At 41.7% G+C, this 21239-nt stretch overlaps 1 protein-coding gene across 5 annotated transcripts in view; it reads right to left on the reverse strand.

The window, feature by feature from the left end:
• ZNF827 (zinc finger protein 827) overlaps positions 1 to 21239 on the reverse strand; it is a 135402-nt gene that overhangs the window by 56714 nt on the left and 57449 nt on the right. For 4 of the 5 annotated variants that reach the window (XM_050946223.1, XM_050946224.1, XM_050946222.1 and 1 more), the window contains exon 6: positions 133 to 372. The exons of the other annotated variant lie outside the window; for it this stretch is intronic. In XM_050946223.1, the coding sequence (XP_050802180.1) occupies positions 133 to 372 (240 nt within the window). The remainder of the gene's footprint in view (positions 1 to 132; positions 373 to 21239) is intronic. 5 annotated transcript variants of the gene reach the window in all.

The following is a 21239-nucleotide window of genomic DNA, read 5'->3' on the forward strand; positions in this document are numbered from 1 at the left end:
CACATTTCTATTATTTTCTATACCATACTAGACTTAACTTTGTGTAAAATCAGAAAAATGTTAGCTATCTTCTTTTGTTCTTTAAATTCCGCTTCCAAATAGCACTGTGGCAGCTATATCTACTGTCTTTACCTGACAATTGGAAGAGGAGCTCTGAAGCCATCTTCACTGATATATCCTGGCTGAAGAGGTTTCTCTCCGGGAGCATTCGGCCCTCTGGTAGCTTTTGTATGTGTTCAGTAATCCCTCTCCCTAATAAAGTGCTGTAACCAACAGTCTGGCTGGGTGAAATTGAGGGCTGGGACTCATGAATGTCAACTTCCATTGGTTCTTCTTTAATCTTTACCACCTGGGTTTCCTTGTAACTTTCAGCTGCAAATATGTTTTAAAATAAACAAAAACAACAAACAAAATTGTTTAATTCAATTAAAAATTGTCAAAGCAAGTAAGGAGGAATAACAAATATTAGTTTTACATGTTACTAGGGTATCAGCATAAAACAGGACTGAAAGCAAGTAGCAGAGTATAGTGGTACTGGCCTGGTTTAGATTTCTGGAGTGGAGAGGGGGAATTATTATCTACCACATCCATTTTGATTGAATTGGCCTCGTTAGCACTACAAAAAGTAATTTTCCCTCTGCTGATATTCAGCCCCTCTTATCAACTGTCGGGAATGGACTGCACCCACCCTGATTGAATTGGCCTTGTTAGCATTGCCCCCCTGCTCACACACACACACTTGGTAAGGTAACTCCCATCTTTTCATGTGCTGTATATTTATGCCCTGCTTACTGTATTTTCCACTCCATGCATCTGATGAAGTGGGTTATATCCCATGAAAGCTTATGCCCAAATAAATTTGTTAATCTCTAAGGTGCCACAAGGACTCCTTGTTGTTTTTACTGATACAGACTAACACGGCTACCCACTCTGAAAGCTATCCGAATTATATTCATGAGACTATTTTTCTAAACAGAAATGGGAAGATAGCCCAAAAATGTATTTTTGTTTTTAAAAAACTATAGTTATTTAATTTACTGTCTGTGGGCACAGTCATATTCTAATTGGCCAACGTTTTTGGTTTTTTTAAATGATGTCACAGCTGTACACCAATTCCCAAAGGCACACAGTTGAAATCTCATCAGATACACAAAGTTATCCTACGCACATGTTAAGAACAAATATATTAGGAGGAACATTATTGTGCCTCCTCTCTTTCTTAAAACCCATTTTCTATAACAGGCATAGGAATTTTCTCTTAAAACACGACAAAACCATAGTACCCTTCCTGCTCAACTCGCCAAGTCCAATTTTCTCCTCTTCTGTCTTCTTCCCCAGTGCCCTAAAACATGGCCTTCTAAATTAAGAAAATGAGGTGATAATCTAAAAACCAACTCTCAGTTCAGTTTTCTACAGTGTAGGTACACCTAGATTATTCTTGAGTGCTGTGATGCAGCTGCAGGATGAAGTGACCATATTCCCTTGAAATACTGGCTCCCCTCTACTTCAAAAGGACCTCAATTGTTCTTCTCATTGACTTACAGTATCCACTAAACCATATCTAAAGGAACTTTTCTGATTTGTAAGTTAACCAATAAGAATGCTTTTTCTCCACAGACCTAACAACCTCCCTCCTACTTTGCTCTGAAAACTGAGAGCTGAACAGAAGCAAAACAATGTTGATGCTCTTTGATGTGAGTTGCTTTTGACACAATCCACCATGAGGTGCTGCTTCACCTATATGTCCTGGCAGGAGTGGATTTAAATTGTGCTTAGCTAACTGTGCTTTTTCCTTTCCTTATGATCACCTTGAGTGATGACAGGCAGCTGTTACTCCATCCTTAGACCTCTGACATATAGTTTCACAAGCCTTAGTTCTGTCACCCTTCTTGTTTAGTATTAGAGGACATCATGAGATAAATATTAGCTATGATGACAGCAATAGATTTGATAATATGTCTCTCTACCTATTTAGATATTTATACAGTCCTCATCACCATGGTATCTGAGAATCTCACAATCATTAACGGATTTGTATCTTCACAATACCCTGGAGCAGGGAAGTATTATTTCCATTTTACAGATGTGGAACTGAGGCACAGGGTAGATAAGCGAATTGTCGAAGTTCACACAGGAAGTCCGTGGCTGAGCCAAGGACTGAATCCTGGTCTCAAGTGTCCTATCTACTAGGCCAGTCTTCTTTCATAAATGCAGCTCTGCAGCTCTTTTACTTAGCACAAAGTGGCCCAGATATTTTAGCATATGTAGGAAATTAGAGCCTGGATAAAGAACAGCTGGCTCAAATTGACCCCTGAACAAAGAGAAGTAATACTAATAAGAAGAGAGAAGCTCTCCAAGAAACTAGTAAATTCTGCTTCCTTACCATCTGAAGTCTGGTAGCTAACATTTTGTAACATTTAGTCATGCTAGATTCATGACTAACCCTGGACATCCAAACAGCGGCAGTAACCAAAAATGCTGCCTTCCTTCTCTGGCTAGCATGCAGCCTTTGTCCATTCCTTTCAGATGATGGAATCTGTCTCAGCAGTCCATGCATTTGTCAGCTTCAGTCTAGAATACTATAACTCCCTATGTGGCTCTAGACAAAAATTCAATCTGCACTGGCTTTTGTTCACTCCAGATTTACTTCACAGTCTGATGCTGATCTATAAAGCCCTTAATAGGACAGGGCCACACTATCTCAGTTATTTGCATTCCAAAACTGGTCAAGGCAGCTATAATTGTCCAGCACACGGTACTGGGAGAGCCCTGGTCTACATCAGCATTCCAGCCTTTCAAAGATTCATAGAGTTTAAGGCAAAAAGGGACCATTAGCTCATCTATTCTGACTTCTTGTGTATTGCAGGCCATTAAATTTCATGCAGTTATCCCTAACTTGTAATCACCTCAAAGAATGAAATCAAGTTTATTTGATGTGACCTATTTTCCATAAAACCATGTTGACTAGCATCAATTATATTACTATAACTTAATTATTTACCAATTGAACCTATCGCCTTTTCCATTAAATTTGCCTGTGATTGAGATCACACTAAACCAGTCTATAGTTACTTGGATCATCCCACTTGCTCTTTTTGAATATTGGAAAAACATTAGCTCTCTTCCAGCCTCTGTTAAGAATTAACAGCAGCAGCTCAGAAATCTCCTCAGCCAACTCTTTTTAGACTCCTGAGTGCAAGTTATCTGGGCCTGCTGATTCAAAATGTTTATCCCTAGGAGATGTTGTTTAACATCCTCCTTAGTTACAAATGGACTGAAAAGTACTTCATCTTCCTCATGTGATAGGCGTACATCAAACTGCTTCTTTCTGAACACAAAACAGAAATATGTGTTGAACACTTCCTGCCTTTTCTGCATCAAACATTTTACTGTCCCCATCTAGTAATGAGCCTGTACCATTGTTTGGATTTCTTTTGCCCCCATTGTACTTAAGCTCCTTCTTACAGTCCTTACTGCCAGCTATGGATTTTTCCCTGTTATTAGCTTCCTTTATCAATTTTCCTCATCCTGAATTCTAATTTATGCTATTTCCTATTTGTTTCCTCCTTTTTCCATTTGTTAAAATAAATATTCCTAATTGTTGCTTTCACTTTGCCACTGACTAGGGTAGGCTTTTAGCCAAAGTTGTCCTCTCCTTTTTCTTGATTGTGGAATCATGGCTTTTTGATCTAATAAACTCTTCTTACAGAACTTCCAATTTTTGTTGAAATTCTCCTGTCTCAATCTCAATTTTACCTCCCAATCAATTTCATTCATAATTTTCCTCAGTCTTTCCTCATTGTCTGAGTTCACCAGAGCACCATGGTGAGTTGTGTGCGTAGTGTGGCACTAATAGGCATTTGTGGGTCAGAATATGAATTGGTGTAGACTGTTGGAAATCATCGCTGCCACTAATCTGTTCCCAGGGAGGAGGAGGATACAGCCTACTAGTGAGGTTTGGAAGGGTAGGCAGTTCCTCTTTGCCAATCTTTTCTTCGAAGTGTAAGGATATTAGGGATGTTTTTAAAAATAAAAACAACTACCTTATAGCTGTTTCAACTTCAGTTCACCAACAAAAGTTCACTGGTTCAACTAACTTCACTTGGTAGTTACTCTGATTCTGCCTTCCCTGCTTCCCTCTGTGCTAATGAAGGACGTGTTTACATAGTACCTTCCTTGATTTCCATTTTTCTCTAATCTTGGCCATCAAATCTTCAAGCTGTCATGCATTTTGTCCTGAATTCCTAAACATTTACAGAATATTGTAAGGTAGAATAACATGGTTCAGCCATTCACAATGTCATGTAACCCCAATATAATCCTAGTGTTTTTATGTGGCTTTAGTACAAACATTAAGTTTTCATAGATGAACCTTTTTCTTGCAACATCAAGTTGACTTATTCACCGATTCCTTTGAATAAGATTGTGGAACTGGAAGCGGAACTGGGTTTTTTCTGTTGTTAAATGGAGAAAAGAGGCTTTATTATTTGCAGCACTAATAGAAATGAAGCCAGCAGTTAACAGCTATTTGGGAATGTTCCAAGAATGATTTACATGAAGTGTTTTCTTTCCTTTCTTATGACAACCTTTGTGCGTTTTTTGAAAAAAGGCCAAACTGATAAAAATTTCCACCATTCATGATCTACCTGATTTATTTCAGACTTAAGAACATTTTATATTGAGTTCTCAATGGAAAGCCAGGCAGAAATACTATAATTCAATACTATTTTTTGCTCTATCAAGCATATTTCTTCTCTTTCCCTAAAGCTTCTCTCTGCCTCTTATTATAAGCCATAGAAAATTGTATCAATGGTGAAGGGTAAAGAATAAAATATAGTGTCTTGAAAGTGAACTTGGAAGGTCTACATCAGTTATTATTAATCAAAATTTCAGGTATCTTGGAAAACAAATATGTTCCTCAGATGTGTGACATCCAGAGTTCTAGCACCAGCCTCCAAAGTTAGGTGAAGAGAGACGGGCTAACCTTTGCTGCTCTGCATCTCTTTCAAAATATTCTATTTCTGTTTCCATTCCATACAGTTTAATCCCCTGTCCTGCTTACTCTTTTGACTGAGAGACACCGACATAAGCCGGGTAGAGGCAAGCATGGAATAATACAAGCGCTTTCTTTCTCTCATGATCAGGGGAGACTTCCACAGCTCAAACTAACTTTACACATTTGAAATATTTCTCTCTTCCTTCCCTATCTTATTCTAGGCCCCATTCCAACCTGTCAGAAAAAAACAAACAAACAAAAAACCCCACGAGTCATACCTTAGCCTCTTTCCTAACAACAAAGCAAAGAAAAAGTGATACATAGCTAGACTAATTTTATCACAAGACCTGAGTAAGAGGAAGCACATAGTCACGTTGTCCGAGCAGACTATCAGGGACCATGCTGTCACGCTGAGTCACAACATGGTCTCTGGTTCATTCTTGCCCAGGGGTTAGGTGGTGAAGCAGTATGAGTCAGTCCTACTTCTGGCACAGATTACTACTACTTCTGCACCTGCTCACCTTTGCTGGCCCACATGGTGAGGGAGGAAATGATATTGATTCCCTGCCCACTCCCTACCCACTTGCACAGGTGGGAGAGTAGTACTGTGTGGAAGTGGTTTTCCCCTGCATGCAAGGGAGTAAGAGGCCCCTTGCACCACTGCATACCTTTACACCTGGTCAGAATTGGGCCCAGTATTATTAGGAATGAAGCTGGCACATTGAAAAGACTAAAATTGAATATGTAACAGAATGACTACTTTGATTTTCCTTTTCTTTTGCATTACACCTGGGTAGCTGGGCAGGGCTAAATTACCATCACGGTTTATGCACTATTCAAATAAACTTTGATGGCCAAATTAACTTGTAGCATGACAGAGCTGTTCTCCTGGTCTCCAAAATATAGTCTGTTGTTCACTTAAAAATACACTGGATGAAGCACCATAAAAATACTGCAGAGAACAACTGTCTATGGGCAGTGGATGGACTAGATCAGTGGTTCTCAAACTTTTTGTACCTGCAACTCCTTTCACACAGCAAGCCTCTGAGTGCAACCCTGCCTCCTTATAAATTAAAAATGGGGGGAGGTAATTTTAATTTAATTCAACTGGGGCTGTCAGCTCCACGCATGTCAGGGCTGACAGCTGGAACCCTGCCTGGTATGGGGCTGACAGCTTGTCACCCCCAAGAAATAACCTGGTGACCTCCTGAGGGGTTGCAAGCCTGCAGTTTGAGAACCCCTGGACTGGATCGGGGTGGCCAACCTGTGGCTCCGGAGCCATATGCGGCTCCTCAGAAATTAATATGCGGCTCCCAGTATAGGCACCGACTCCGAGGCTGGAGCTACAGGCACCAACTTTCCAATGTGCTGGGGGCTGCTCACTGCTCAACCCCAGGCTCTGCCCCCACTCCATCCCTTCCCATGCCCTCGCTCCTCCGTACCCTCCACGCAACCTCCTGCCTGCCACAAAACAGCTGATCAGGTGGTGTGGGGAGGGAGGGGGAGGCGCTGATTGGTGGGGCTGCCTGTGGGTGGGAGGCACTTGGAGCTGGGGGTGGGGTGCTGATGGGGGGCTGCTGTCATATTACTGTGGCTTTTTAGCAATGTACATTAGTAAATTCAGGCTCCTTCTCAGGCTCAGGTTGGCCACCCCTGGACTAGATGATCTAATTTTGGACTGATTTTCTGTTGCTAACTTACATGATGCCCAACTAGTTTAACGAAATAAGGGAAACTTACTGTGTCTATGAAAGCACTAACAGCAAACCACCAAAGAGTTGTTACTTTACACAGCAGTAAGCCTTTGAATCAGGTGACCCATAAAACCTTCATGTACAGCTATTCATATCAAGAGACGCTATTTTCCACCTCACTCATGAAAATAGAGTACTGCATATGGTTTATTTTGGTCTGAAGTGCATTCATTATAGGTTACACCGTTACAGGCTCTTTTGTGTTCATGAACACATGAAACTAAAGTAGTAACGTTGAAAAAAACCAAACCAAACCATAAGCGAGATCCTAACAGTCTAATTGCAGCACAATGCACTGTCATGGTGAGAGTACACAGACCAGCATTCAGCTCCAGAGATTTATCCCAATCCCCCAGGCAGGAGGGCCTGAGAGTTGTGCAGAACTACACTCTAAAGCAACGCCCCCTCTGCTCTCTTCAGAACTAATACTGACTAACTTCAGAAAGACCATGTCCAAGTTTCTTCCATCAAAAGGTTGGGATGCCACAATGAAGAGCCATTAAGGTAGAAATAAAGTGGAAAAGAGGAAGACAAGTAAAAATGATCACATAAGATTTCATTCCAACAAAATAAGCCTTTACTATGAGTTCATTGCTTCCATAGTATCTTAAAATAGAAACAGAAATGGAGCTAACTCATGAACTGTCAGCTCATACGAAGTGTAAAACGCCCACCAATGTTAAATTACTGAGATTACACTGCCTCCATGCAAAATAAAGTTAGTATCAATATACCCATAAACCTATTTTGCATACCATCTTTCATTTGATGATCTCTAAGCATTTTACATATGGTGGGGAAAATAATACCCACCAATGGCTATTTCTTTCAGGTTATACTTTATAAAAATACATTTTATTTACATAGAGAAAAAAATTAATCACAATCGCAGTTTTAATCGCACTGTTAAACAATAGAATACCAATTTAAATTTATTAAATATTTTATGTTTTTCTACATTTTCAAATATACTGATTTCAGTTACAACAGAGAATACCAAGTGTGCAGTATTATTTTTATTACAAATATTTGCACTGTAAAAATGATAAACAAAAGAAATAGTATTTTTCAATTTACCTCAAAAAATACCGTAATGCAATCTCTTTATCGTGAAAGTGAAACTTACAAAGGTAGATTTTTTTTGTAATGTAACTGCACTCAAAACCAAAACAATGTAAAACTTTAGAGCCTACAAGTCCACCCAGTCCTACTTCTTGTTCAGCCAATCGCTAAGACAAACAAGTTTATTTACATTTACAAGAGATAATGCTGCCAGCTTCTTGTTTACCATATCACCTGAAAGTGAGAACAAGCGTTCGCATGGCATTTTTGTAGCCAGCATTGCAAGGTATTTACGTGACAGATACATTTGTATGCCTCTTCATGCTTCAGCCACCATTCCAAAGGACATGCTTCCATGCCGATGACGCTTGTTTAAAAAAATATTACATTAATTAAATTTTTGACTGAACTCCTTGGGAGAGAATAGTATGTCTCCTGCTCTGTTTTACCTGCATTCTGCCATATATTTCACGTTACAGCAGCCAGTCTCAGATAATAACCAAGCACATGTTGTTGACTTCTAAAGATAGCTACATCACTCCACCCAAGGTTTATGAATCTGAAGTGCCTTTCAAAATCTGAGAGGGATGAGGTGTGGAGCATACTTTCAGCAATCTTAAAATAGCAACACTAGGATGTGGAAATTAGAGAACCTGAACCATCAAAAAAGAAAATCAACCTTTTGCTGGTGGCATTTAACTCAGATGATGAAAGTGAACATGCGTTGGTCTGCACTGCTTTGGATTGTTATCAGACAGAACCCCTCATTAGCATGGATGCATGTCCTCTAAAATGGTGGTTGAAGCATGAGGGACATGTGAATCTTTAGTGCATCTGGTACATAAATACCTTGCAATGCCATCTACAACAGTGCTATGAGAACGCCTGTTCTCACTTTCAGGTGACATTGTAAACAAGAAGTGGGCAGCATTATCCCCTGCAAATGTAAACAAACTTGTTTGTCTGAACAAGAAGTAGGACTGAGTGGACTTGTAGGTTCTAAAGTTTTCCATTGTTTTATTTTTGAATGCAGTTGTTTTTTGCACATTATTCTACATTTGTAAGTTCAACTTTCATGATAAAGAGATTGTATTACAGTACTTGTATGAGGTGAATTGAAAAATACCATTTCTTTTGGTTTTTATAGCACAAATATTTGTAATAAAAATATAAAGTGAGCATGCACATTTTGTATTGTGTTGTAATTGAAATCAATATATTTGAAAATGTAGAAAATATCCAAAAATATTTAAATACATGATGTTCTATTATTGTTTAACAGTGAGATTAATCGTGATTAATTTTTTTAATCGCTTGACAGCCCTACTATATAGTTATTTAAAACGTCATGACTCAGGTAGCAAAGGCTGATGTTCGCAATACCATAAGTCTCCAAAAATTTGGTTTCCAGAATAATTTCAGATATTATACCTCAGACCTAGAATCTTTGTGTCTGATAACCAAGAGCCTGAATTACCAGATTATTAGCTGGGATGCCAGTCAGGTTCCCATGCCAACTGGCAATTTTGGGGGAAAAATCTTCCTTGAATGTCTGATAAATTGGATTTATGCATTAGTTTTCACAGTCAAGTGGACAGGGGTAACTAGTGGGTCAACTTGTACTGACTCTTCAAAAGTATTCAATATGGTGAATCAAGCATTTTGTTATGCTAATTGTTCTGATTTGCTAGAAATAAACATGCTCTAAAACAGCTTAAATAAACCCTTAATGGTAGGAAACAGTTGGTGAGCCTCAGAGGTTCAGCTTCAGAGCCACAACAAGTAACATCTGATGTTCCCTAGGGCTCTGTGCTTGATGCTTTATTCTGCTGTAACTTTTTTTTTATTACTGATATTTTATGTAAGGCAATGTTGATAAGGCTGAAATCAATGCAACAGGGTTTTGCATAAAACAACAAAATTGGAAAATGGCTAATGTTTTGAGTTTCCACTTTAACAAAATCCCATGCTGTAGCATTTTATAACTAAAAGATCCAATTTAGTAACAACTAGAACTAGAAAAAACTGGCAAAGGGAAGTAAACTACCAACATCAGGCTACATCAGATTCACATAATACACATTTCACTTCCTTTTTAAAATTATAAAACTGTGGATGCTAATTTTAGAGATTCTGATTACAGGATTATCATCCCTTTAAGATTAAAAAAATATAACTGAAAAGCAGGTGCAGCTCTAGCTTTTTTGCGCCCCAAGCACGGCAGGCAGGCTGCCTTTGGTGGCTTGCCTGCAGGAGGTCCGCCAGTCCCACGGCTTTGGCGTACCTGCCGCTGAATTGCCGCCAAAACCGTGGGACCGGCGGACCTCCCACAGGCACGCCGCTGAAGGCTGCCTGAAAGCTGCCCTCACAGGGACCAGCAGGGTGCCCCCCACGGCTTTTCGCCCCAGGCACGCACTTGAAGCGCTGGTGCCCGGAGCCGCCGCTGCTGAAAAGTGTTTTAAAGTCTACACATGCATTGAGCAATGTTGTTGCTCACACAACACATTCTAATAAATATAGTTCTCTCTTATTTCAAGATTCATCTACTGAACTTCTAGAATTTCTGTGGCTACTTACAGATTTGCAAACACTTTGGCTCTTATTCCCCTATCTGACTGCGCTGTGTTCTATGCAGGAATAAGCAAAGAGGGGGACACAAAGGTGGCTTCATGTGAACTTTGCATCTCCTGGATTCTGGGAGCACACAGGGACTGTATGGCTTCCTGGCAACAGTCAGAGCATCTTCAGAGGCTGCTCTAGTTTGCAGTCTTCTTCAAAGGTTCTGTATGGGTTTCACAGCAGCTCATAACAGCTTGAGTGTGACAATCTTGGGTACATTCCTTCTTCACCCAGCATACTACTATGCTAGGAAAGCATAGAGCCATTCCAATGGCCCTATACATCCAGGGAATCCTTTACTCCGGGCAATTCCCCATATCCATAAGCCCAGTTTTATCAACTTTGGCTTCTGTATGGTGGTTGAACACTATAGAGGGACAACAGCAGCGCTAAGAATCAGGGCTCCTGCTTTTTGTTTAAACTTTTCTTTGAAAGTTAACAAAGAAGGTACACTTAAACTGTGGACATTAGCATTTGATATTCCAAATGACCTCATCTTTTAAATGAATATGCTTTTCAGAGATGTCAAGATTATAATTACATTAAAAAAAGGAAGGTCAGTTATAATCTTGGATCCAACCTATTTTAAAGATCTATTATCCATTAACATCTACTAAACTTTAAGCTCTGTCCAGTTGTGATTAACATGCTTGTACATCTCTATGCACACAAACTTTTCCAACTAGTGCCTTTTGCATTTTGTAGAAAAACTGTGATCTCACAGGACTTCAGATACACATTAGAAAAGTGCCACTTTTGCCAGATGCTGCTGCAGCTCGTGTTTTGCACTGCTGTGTGGAATTCAGCTCAGCTGTCCTTCTTGGCCTCTCTGCTCTCCACATAGGCTAACAAGGTGACATAAAGGTGGCTGGGTTTGCTAAGCGATTCCCTAGAGGGATGCCTGGAGCTGCTTGGTCCTCATAACCAACAACAGTCTGGCCTGCTAGCTGATTGTGCCAAAAGTCATTCCCCTTGCTCTAAGAAGCCCTCTACTGGCCAAGAGGGAGCTTCACCCATTAGGTTTAGCCGGGCAAGGAGTAAAGGATATTCAGATTCTCCTCTTGTTGTACCACTTAATAACAGAGCTTCAGGTAAGTTACTGGTTCTTATTCTTGCGAAACTGTATTGGTGTAGAATAGCTGAATGTATGTTATTATACTGACTAACCATTGCATTCTGGTTTCTGTTTGCATCAAGCCACCACTGTGTTCAGGTTTCCATATGTTCCACAATATGTCACAATTTTAGGAGCAGACAGTCTTCGCAGGAAGGTAAATTTATCTGGCTGGTTAGGCCAGACTGGTAAGGAGGAGATTTGTAAGATTTGTGGGTAGCTGGGACCAAAAGACATGCCAGCAGAGACTGTGTGGAGTCTCCATAGGCAGACTTTAGGGCGGCAAGGGAGGGTATTGCCCCCCCCCCCAAAAAAAAACTGAAAGCCTCAGGGGCAGGCAGTCTGAAGCCTTGTCTACATTGCCACTTTACAGAGCTGAAACTTTTTTGCTTAGGAGTGTGAAAAACACCTCTCTGAGGCAGCAAGTGTAGACAGTGCACCAGGGCTACGCCCCTTGTGGGTTTTTTTAGAACACTGGGAGATCTCTCTCCCAGTGCTGCGCCGCGACCACACGTCACATTAAAACACTGCCGAGGCAGCGCTTTAGCATTGCCAGTGTAGACTAGCCCTAAATGATAGAAAGTGTAGATTTTTCTACAGTTGTTTTAGTTGTTGTATTCAAGAGGTGGTAACAAAGTTACTAATATCTCTCTTTGAGAAGATAACTGGAGTTTTTTAGACAAAGGAAATGCAGTAGGTCTGATCTACCTTGATGTCAGTAAGGCACTTGATACAGTTCCATATGAGAAATTATTAGTTAAATTGGAGAAGATGGGGATTAATAATGAGAACTGAAAGGTGGATAAGGAACTGGTTAAAGGGAAGACAACAACAGGTCGTACTGAAAGATGAACTCTCAGGTAGAGGAAGGTTACTAGTGGAATTTCTCAGGGATCAGTTTTGGGACCAACATTTTTATTGCTGACCTTGGCACAAAAAATGGGAGTCTGCTAACAACACTTGCAGATGACACAAAGTTGGGAGGCATTTCAATACGAAGGAGGACCAGAATACCATACAAGAAGATTTGTAAACTGGAGTAATAGAAATGGGATGATATTTAATAGTGCAAAGTCATGCATTTAGGGACTAACAACAAGCATTAATTGTGGACCTATCAGTTGGAAGTGACAGTGGAGGAGAAAGAGCTGATCACAGGATAACTATAAGCCATCAATGTGATGCAGCTATGAAAAGGCTAACACAGTCCTGGGGTGCATCAGGCAAGGAATTTCCAGTAGAGACAGGGAAGCGTTAATACCATTATGCAAGGCACTGGTGAGACCTGATCTGGAATACTGTGTGCAGTTCTGGTCGCCCATGTCTAAGAAAGATGAATTCAAACTGGAACAGGTGCAGAGAGCTACTAGGATGATCTGAGGAATGGAAAATCTGTCTTATGAGAAGAGACTCAAAGAACTTGGCTTGTTTAGTCTAACTAATAGAAAGCTGAATGGAGATATGATTACTCTGTATAAATACATCAAAGAGATGAATACCAGGGAGAGACAGGAGTTATTTAAGTTAAGCATCAATGTGGACCCCAGAACAAATACATATAAACTGGTCATCAATAAGTTTAGACTTGAAATTAGGTGAAGGCTTCTAACCATCAGAAAGGTGAAGTTCTGGAGCAGCCTCCCAAGTGGAGCAGTAAGGGCAAAAAACTTAACTGGCTTCAAGACTGAGCTTGATAAGTTTATAGAGGGGATGGTATGACAGACTGCCTACAATGGCATGTAGCCCATCGGTGATTGCCTGTAGCAAAAAACCCCAACAGCTGGAGATGGGACACTAGATGGGGATTGCTCTGAGTTACTATAGAGAATTCTTTCCCACGTATCTGCCTGGTGGGTCTTGCCCACATGCTCAAGTTCTAGCTGATCATCACATTTGGGGCCGGAAAGGAAGTTTCCCTTGGGTCAGATTGGCAGACACTCTGGGGGTTTTTGCCATCCTCTGCAGCATGGGGAATGGGTCACTTGCAGGTTTAAACTAGTGTAAATGGTGAATTCTCTGTAACTTGAAGTCTTTAAATCATGATTTGAGGACTTCAGTAACTCAGCAAGAGGTTAGGGGTCTATTATATGAATGATTGGGTGAGGTTCTGTGACCTGCAAGATGCAGGAGGTCAGACTAGATGATCATGATGGTCCTTTCCAACTTTAGTAAAAGTATCTGAGTAAGAATATACATTACAATTTTAAACCTAACCAGTGTTCTATAAGTGACTTGCCACAAGATGTCAGAATATGTTAATATTAGAGCTGAGTGGGCCTAATATTTATTTAATTTTCTTTCTTGCTATAGGAATTAGGTAGAAATATCTGACAGCATTGTAAGTTATGCAAAAACACTAGAGTTTTCAGTTGCCTAAGTAATCCGTGGAATCACGGTTAAGGTGATGCACCCTCCTCCCCTGCATCTGAAATGGCACTCTGTGGGCAGGCAGGGGAATTTGTCTCCACCCTGCCGACACGCAGCCCCGTTGGCCTGACTGGAGCCGCCGCCTCCCCACATATAGAAGTCAAACTACACCTACGGGAATCTGTCTCAATGATGGCTCTAACCTTCTCTACAGAGGTGGAGCATGGCTTAGTGTAAGTTGTGTCCAGGCCAGGGGGGTCCGGATGGTAGCTCTGGTTGGGTAGCTATTTTGACATTGAGGTCTGTCATCCAGGATATCAAAAAAAAAGGAAGCTCATGCTTGGGCTCAGCTATTAGAAACCCTTTGTTACAAAGACTCCTGCCGTTTGTTTGCATTCTTCATGGTGGTTTATTTAATAAAGACAAACACGAGAAACAGACATACCCAAACTTACTGTTACTTGCACCTTAGTGGCACCTTAATTAGTGGCCTTATCCAAAACCTACTGAATGCAATGAACAGCATCCCTTTGACTCAGCGGGCTTTGAAAGGACCTGCAGACCTTCACTCAGGGGATTTATTCTCACTTCCATGCACAAACGATTTAATTCAAACAGTGAAAGTCAACAGCTATGTAAGAAGTGAAGAATGTCCTTGTTAATCATTTCAAACTTTAAAAAGCAGCAAAGACTCCTGTGGCACCTTATAGACTAATAGACATATTGGAGCATGAGCTTTCATGGGTGAATACCCACTTCGTCGGATGCATATGCTGGTAAAATGTGCCTTGTGCTCCTCCTGAGTCCTCTGGCCCGTGTTCGCAGCACTCCTGCCACCTGCACCTCCCAACTGCTCCCCTGAGGCTGCGGGTGAGCTTCCCTCTCTGCTCTCCTGCTCCTCACAGCTTCTACCTCTGCAGCCCGGTCCCATGGAGCAGCCCCTCCACAGGGGGTGCACTGGTGCTGAGCTGCCTGAGTGGCCAGCCCTGGGGCCCTCTGTTGCTGGGGGGGGCCCCATGCCAGGGCACTATGTGTTTCATGGTAAATCCGCCCTTGATGATGATTCCTTCTGGCCTTAAAGTATATAAGTGGAGGCGCCGGGGATGAGGGAAGGGGGACGAAGATTGTAGAGAGCAAGCCTGCCCAGCACTCACCCACATCAGTGGTTCCTGGGCCCAGCCCCCTGCTCCATGTGTTGCACTGGTTACAGCACCACCCAGGTTTGGCCTGGCCATCCCCTGGCAATTGACCACCCTCCATCATCACCGCTCACTAAAACTGGGTCACATTTGAGTGGTACTGCAACCCCCTGTGCCAGGTTGCAACACCCATAATGGGGAGCCAGGCTCAGCCCCAGGGAATGGGAGCAGCTGCTGCAGGGTGAGTTGGGGTGGGCTTACTCTCCAATACCTCCACCCAAAGGACCTCCTCTCCTAACCGGGCCCACAATCCATTTAGAACCTTCCTGTGACCCACTGAGCTGCCATTTGGGAAACACTGTATTAGACCTTGATGTGCTGAAAGAGAATTCTAGGTATTAACATGCAATCAGCTTGCCATGCATCTCTTTTTCCATACTCAGTATCCTGAAAACAGTGATTTTTTTCCACCAGAAACTAAATTTGCAATCAAATGAGTTTTTCTCCCCTGCAATTAGGCACTATATTTCCACCATTGCCTGCTCTTTGGCTGAGTCATTAAGGGTGTTATGAAACATGACAAGTCCCGTCCCCAGATAGAAGTCCATTACTATTCATGTTCTTTTGGGGCTACATATTTATGCAATTGCCACGGAAAAGCCTATTAAGTTAAATGAATGTACCATGGCCTGATATGAACTTTTAACTGCAGTGTAGACATTCTGGTTTGAGCTGAGCTCTGGGAGTCTCCCTCCTTGCATGGTCCTAGAGTCCAGGCTCCATCTCGAGCCCAAACTTCTACACTGCATTTAAAGAGCTCCTTAGCTCACACCCCACGAGCCTAGTCACCAGGCACGGGCCACCCGTGGGTGTCTAATTGAGTAGACATATCCTTCCTTTTCTATTGCTTCTTAAGTCAAGGGGTTTATTTTAATATAAACAAATTCTCTTATCGGGGTGAGGCGGCCTGTCACAAACAAAAAAACAACCATAATACATCATTGATTGCAGGTATATAACTCACACTGAAGCCTGTATTTATAAGTCTGTCTCAGACACTGTATGTTACATAATACCCCTCTATTTCTGATGCTTCTGTTTCTTGTTATTTATCTGCTAAAAACACTGGAAGTTTGTTTTGGGCAATTAAAGGTTTAGCAGAAAAGCTAGCCCTTTTATTTCAGGATAATTTTGTGCCATGCGCTCCCAAAGAGTTTTCTTCAAACACCCACGTGCTGCTTCTTTGTATAAAAATGTCAGCCTTGCACTGTTTCAAATCACTTCGTCAATGGAAGATAAATAACTAATACTTAGGACTTTTCAGTAATAGAGCTGAAAGTGCTTTACCATGATGGCTTTAATTAGCCCCATTTTATATATGGGGAAACGGAAGCAGAGAGAGGTTAGGTGACTTGCCCAAGGTCACGCTGGAAGTTACTGGCAAAGATAGGAATTTACTGACACTTCCAGTCAGGTTCCCAATCCACTAAATCATGCTGTCTCAGAAAGAGAAAGAAAATCATGATTATTTTTTTTAGCATAAGATCCAGATTTTCTGCTAAAAATATTTTTGACTTCATCTGGGTTTGAGTGGCAAATAACCCTGTTAAACAACGAGCAGACTTTCTCTATGTGTACCACAACAATTAAGAATTTGACCAAATCATGTTTCAGCTCACACACTTTCAAGGCAGAGTTGACTCAGTGGAATTGATAATTTCCTTACTATCTGAATGATTCTAAGACGGTATAAAGGAGAAAAAGTTTTACATATTTCCAGGTCCGTGATAGTCTTTGTGCAAGACGAAAAAGCATACAATGATTCTGAAAGATAATACATATAGAAAACATAATCTCTATTGTTTCAGTAGAAAGGAGTATTTTGAGTGTAACATTAGTGTGTAAATGAAAGTTAACAAGACAAGTTGCATTGGTTACTGAAATTTACAAGAAATGCCCGCAGCGAGACTGGATGCATTAAACTTAGGCTACGTCTTCACTACCGCCGTATCGGCAGGTAGCAATCGATTTCTTGGGGATCGATATATCGCATCTCATCTAGACGCGACATATCAATCCCCGAACGTGCTCCTGTCAACTCCGGAACTCCACCGGAGCAAGCGGTGGTAGCGGAGTCGAAAGGGGGAGCCGCGGACATCGATCCCGCGCCGTGAGGACGGTAGGTAATTTGATCTAAGATACTTCGACTGCAGCTACATTATTCACGTAGCTGAAGTTGCTTATCTTAGATCGATCCCCTCCCCTAGTGCAGACCAGCCCTTAGATGAGTACAGTGCAGTGCTTGAATAATCTACTTCAACATTTTGGGGATAAACTGTTGCTTTTTTGTATTAGAGAATGGATAAAATTGTAGAAAAAACAGTTTAGCTACATTTGAAAAAACAGATTTCTGGCAAGACTTTTTGGAATGTTGTGAAATTATCGGATTAAAATATGACTATATAGATCATTGTTGCAACCACTATTATATATTTGCAATAAATCTTGTACAAAATGTGGCTTGTAAGATATCTGTGAAAAGGTTATGATTTGCTGATTATGATTATGCTATCTGTATGCATGTATCATTTTTGTATTTGAAGTTATAGGTACTGGCTCTATACCTGGATTTCAAAATGTTTGCTCCTGGGGTAATGCTAACGAAGTTGTTAGGCAGCATATCTTGGAGGGACTATTCAAATTGAGTGGCCCATCAAAAGGACACAACTCACAATGGGAGATGCCCATCTACACTGAGCGGATTGTCTTATAAATGTGTTGTCTGGAATATAGGTAATGGCTTCCTGCAATGACTGAGCGAAATTGGGCACGAACATGTGACTTGCCCATGTGACTCCAAACATTCTGTAAAAAGCTCTAATGTGCTACACTTTAACTGTCCTATGTAGACCTTGCTGACACATTCTAAATGATACCTAGTTTGTACTGATATAGTCTCATTTGAAATCACACCCCTCTAGTGCACTTTGCTGGTGCTGTGTAGACAAGCCCCAAGAAAAAATTAAAAAGGGCTTTTCATTCGTGAAATATTTTTCAACACGACCCACATGACCTCTATCCTTACGCCCCTCGAAAGCTGTCACAGACTATAAAACTGAAATGTTTAACCACCAACACAGTATAACCTCATCCACAGGATAATTTAGGAATATCAACTGTTACAATGCAGTATGTGTAAATAAATCTCAATTAATTCCTTACTTTTGAAACTATTGATCAGTCAGAAATACCATCAGCAAGTTTTGCTGAATCACTGAAATGATCACAGGAGAAACATTTTCTTAATGCATTGCTTACTTGGAACGTTCAGTCAGTTTCCAACTGAAAATGTGTAAGATTTTATATAGTCTCTGAAAATTCCTTTTGAGTACCAGATGTGGAGGGGCCAACATGATTTCATCCGATTTGAATAGATATTTCAAAAAGGAATATTCTAACCTACTATAATAAAAACCAACAAAACTGTATTTTACAATAAGACAAAGAGATTCCATGTTAGCACTGTTATTACTCAGATGTCACTGTCATGATTTATAGTATCTCCAGAACACTGGAGGAATTCTATTAAAATACAGAGCTATTACTTTATTGAGTATAAACACATTTGTAAGTATGAAGAAAAATAGAAAACCACCATTTAATATCCATCAGATTGGAGGGTTTTATCACTAGAACACCATGATTGGAATTCTGTCTATTTCTATTCAAAACACCGCCTACGAGTAATGATAGCATGCTATCTCAATACAAAACATATTTTATAATGTTCGGTATTCTATGGGAAATTCCCACCCCAACACTCAAGTCAGTAATTTTTACATTATATATAATAAATCATTCATTCAAAGTGGATACTTCCAGACTAAAGCATTTCTACAAGTGTGCATGTATCTTTGTGTCTCTCTCACTTTCTACCGCCATTGGTTCTAACCCTGAGGCATCCACACTGAAAGGATGAATTGAAAACAAGAGATAACAGACATTGCTTAGCTGCAGGAGTTTAAGTAGGGATCTCAATTTAGGTTCAGATTTGACAATTTGAAAATCTTGTCAAAGAATTTTAGACAGAAATGGCAGAGATCAAAAAAGTCTGCTGGTGTTTCTTGCGAGTCTTTGACATAGCCAAACTACAAGAAAAACCTCTTCCAATTTTTGATATGGAGATGTGAATCCTAGATTTCAGACTGGAAATAAGGCACACATTTTTAACAGTGAGGGTAATTAATCATTGGAACAATTTGCCAAGGGTCATGGTAGATTCTCCATCATGGACAAATTTTAAATAAAAATTAAATGTTTTCCTAAAATATATGCTCTAGAAATTATTCTGGGGAAGTTCTATGGCTCGTATTATACAGGACGTCAGACCATATGATCACAATGGTCTGTTCTGGCTTGGAATCTATGAAAATTACCACTCTCCTTTCTCCTGCCCCTTCCCCTCACCCCACCTGTTCATAGGTTCAATTCAAGGTTCTAATGTTCACTGACCTGTGCTAAAAACTGAAGTTTATTATAAGGGCATCAAGGTCCCATCATCACTAACTCAAATACCAAAAAAGTCATCAAATTAATCCGCTATCTCACAAACCTCACACCCAAAATATGTACAGTAACTTCTCATTTAACGTCCTCCAGCTTAACGTTGTTTCAGAGTTACGTCGCTGCTCATTTAGGGAATAAGCTCATTTAAAGTTGTACAATGCTCCCTTATGTCATTTGGCTGCTGGCTGTGTCCATTGCTTGTAAGATTCTGTGGAAGAGCAGCAACTTTACAAGGGGGCATTGCACAAGTTCCGTGCCGCCGCCGCCTCCTCCCCCCTCCCTCCCAGTGCTTCCCCCACTGCCAAACAGCTTAGGACTTTGGCGGCGCTTAGGACTTTCTGGGAGGGAGGGGGAGAAGCGGGGAAGTGCCACATCTCCACTCCTCTCCCTCCCTCCCAGGAAGTCCTAAGTGCTGCTAAACAGCTGTTTGGAGATGGGCGGGGGAAGGAGCGGGGATGCGGCTGCTCCGGAGAGGAGGTGGAGTGAGGGTGGGAAGAGGTGGGCCTGGAGTGGAGCAGGGACAGGAAGAGGCGGTCCTGGAGCATCCCAGGGCTCAACCCTCAGCCCACCCACTTCCCCTTTTCCCCCAGTCCCCATTCATGACCTGTCTCTTCTCTCCCCCACACCTCTTCCCCCTTCCCACGCTGCATCCTCGCTCTTCCCCCCTCCCTCCCTTCCCTTCTAAACACCACAAGCCAGCTGATTGTCCTGGGTAGGAGGCAGGGGAGGGAGGGGGAGCCTGCATGCACAGTCCTTGCTCTTCCCCCCTCCCTCCTGCCTGGGGCAATCAGCTGATTGCCGCGACTGGGAGGCAGGGAGGGAAGAGGAGGCTGCACCCGAGTCCCAGCGCCTCCCTGCTCCCTCCTGCCCGCAAAACACCGCAAGTCAGCTGACTGCCGCGGGCAGGTGGCAGGGGAAGGAGTGGGGAGGCGCGCCGAGTCCTCGCTCCTTCCCCATCCCTCCTGCCTGGGGCAATCAGCTGGCTTGCGGCGTTCAGGAGGTAGGGGAGTGAGGGGGAGCCTGCACGCCGAGTCCTCGCTCCTGCCCCCTCCCTCCTGCTCCCAAAACAGCACAAGCCAGTTGACTGCTGCAGGCAGGAGGCAGGGGAGGAGGGGGAAGGCACTGATGCGCGGGGTCTGCCAGCGGGCGGGATGCACTGGGGGCAGCATAGGGAGGCTGCCAGTTGTGGAGAAAGCAGGCAGTCAAACAACGTAAGAGTGGAGCATTGCACAACTTTAAATGAGTATGTTCCCTAATTGATCAGCAACGTAACAACGAAACAATGTTAACTGGGATGACTTAAAGTGAGGAGTTACTGTATTTCTACTGGGGATATACAGAGAAAAAGGAAAGCGATGGAGTCAAGTTCAAGTGGTTTGTAACTCACTACAAAGCCTGTTCAATCTGCAGTATCTACTTTATAATGCGTTCTTACAGTTTAGGATACTGCACTCAAACGAAAGGCTCTAAAGCCCGTAACGTGTAAGGTTATGGCAGATACCTACACCATGTGTACAATACAGATACACACTCTGATGGTGTTGATGAAGAGAGAGACAGACATAAATAAATTAGGTATGGAAGTGTTTTGGCACATTATAAAACTATTTCAACATTTGCAA

This window comes from Gopherus flavomarginatus, chromosome 3, assembly GCF_025201925.1.
Source record: "Gopherus flavomarginatus isolate rGopFla2 chromosome 3, rGopFla2.mat.asm, whole genome shotgun sequence".
Classification (NCBI taxonomy): Eukaryota; Metazoa; Chordata; order Testudines; family Testudinidae; genus Gopherus; species Gopherus flavomarginatus.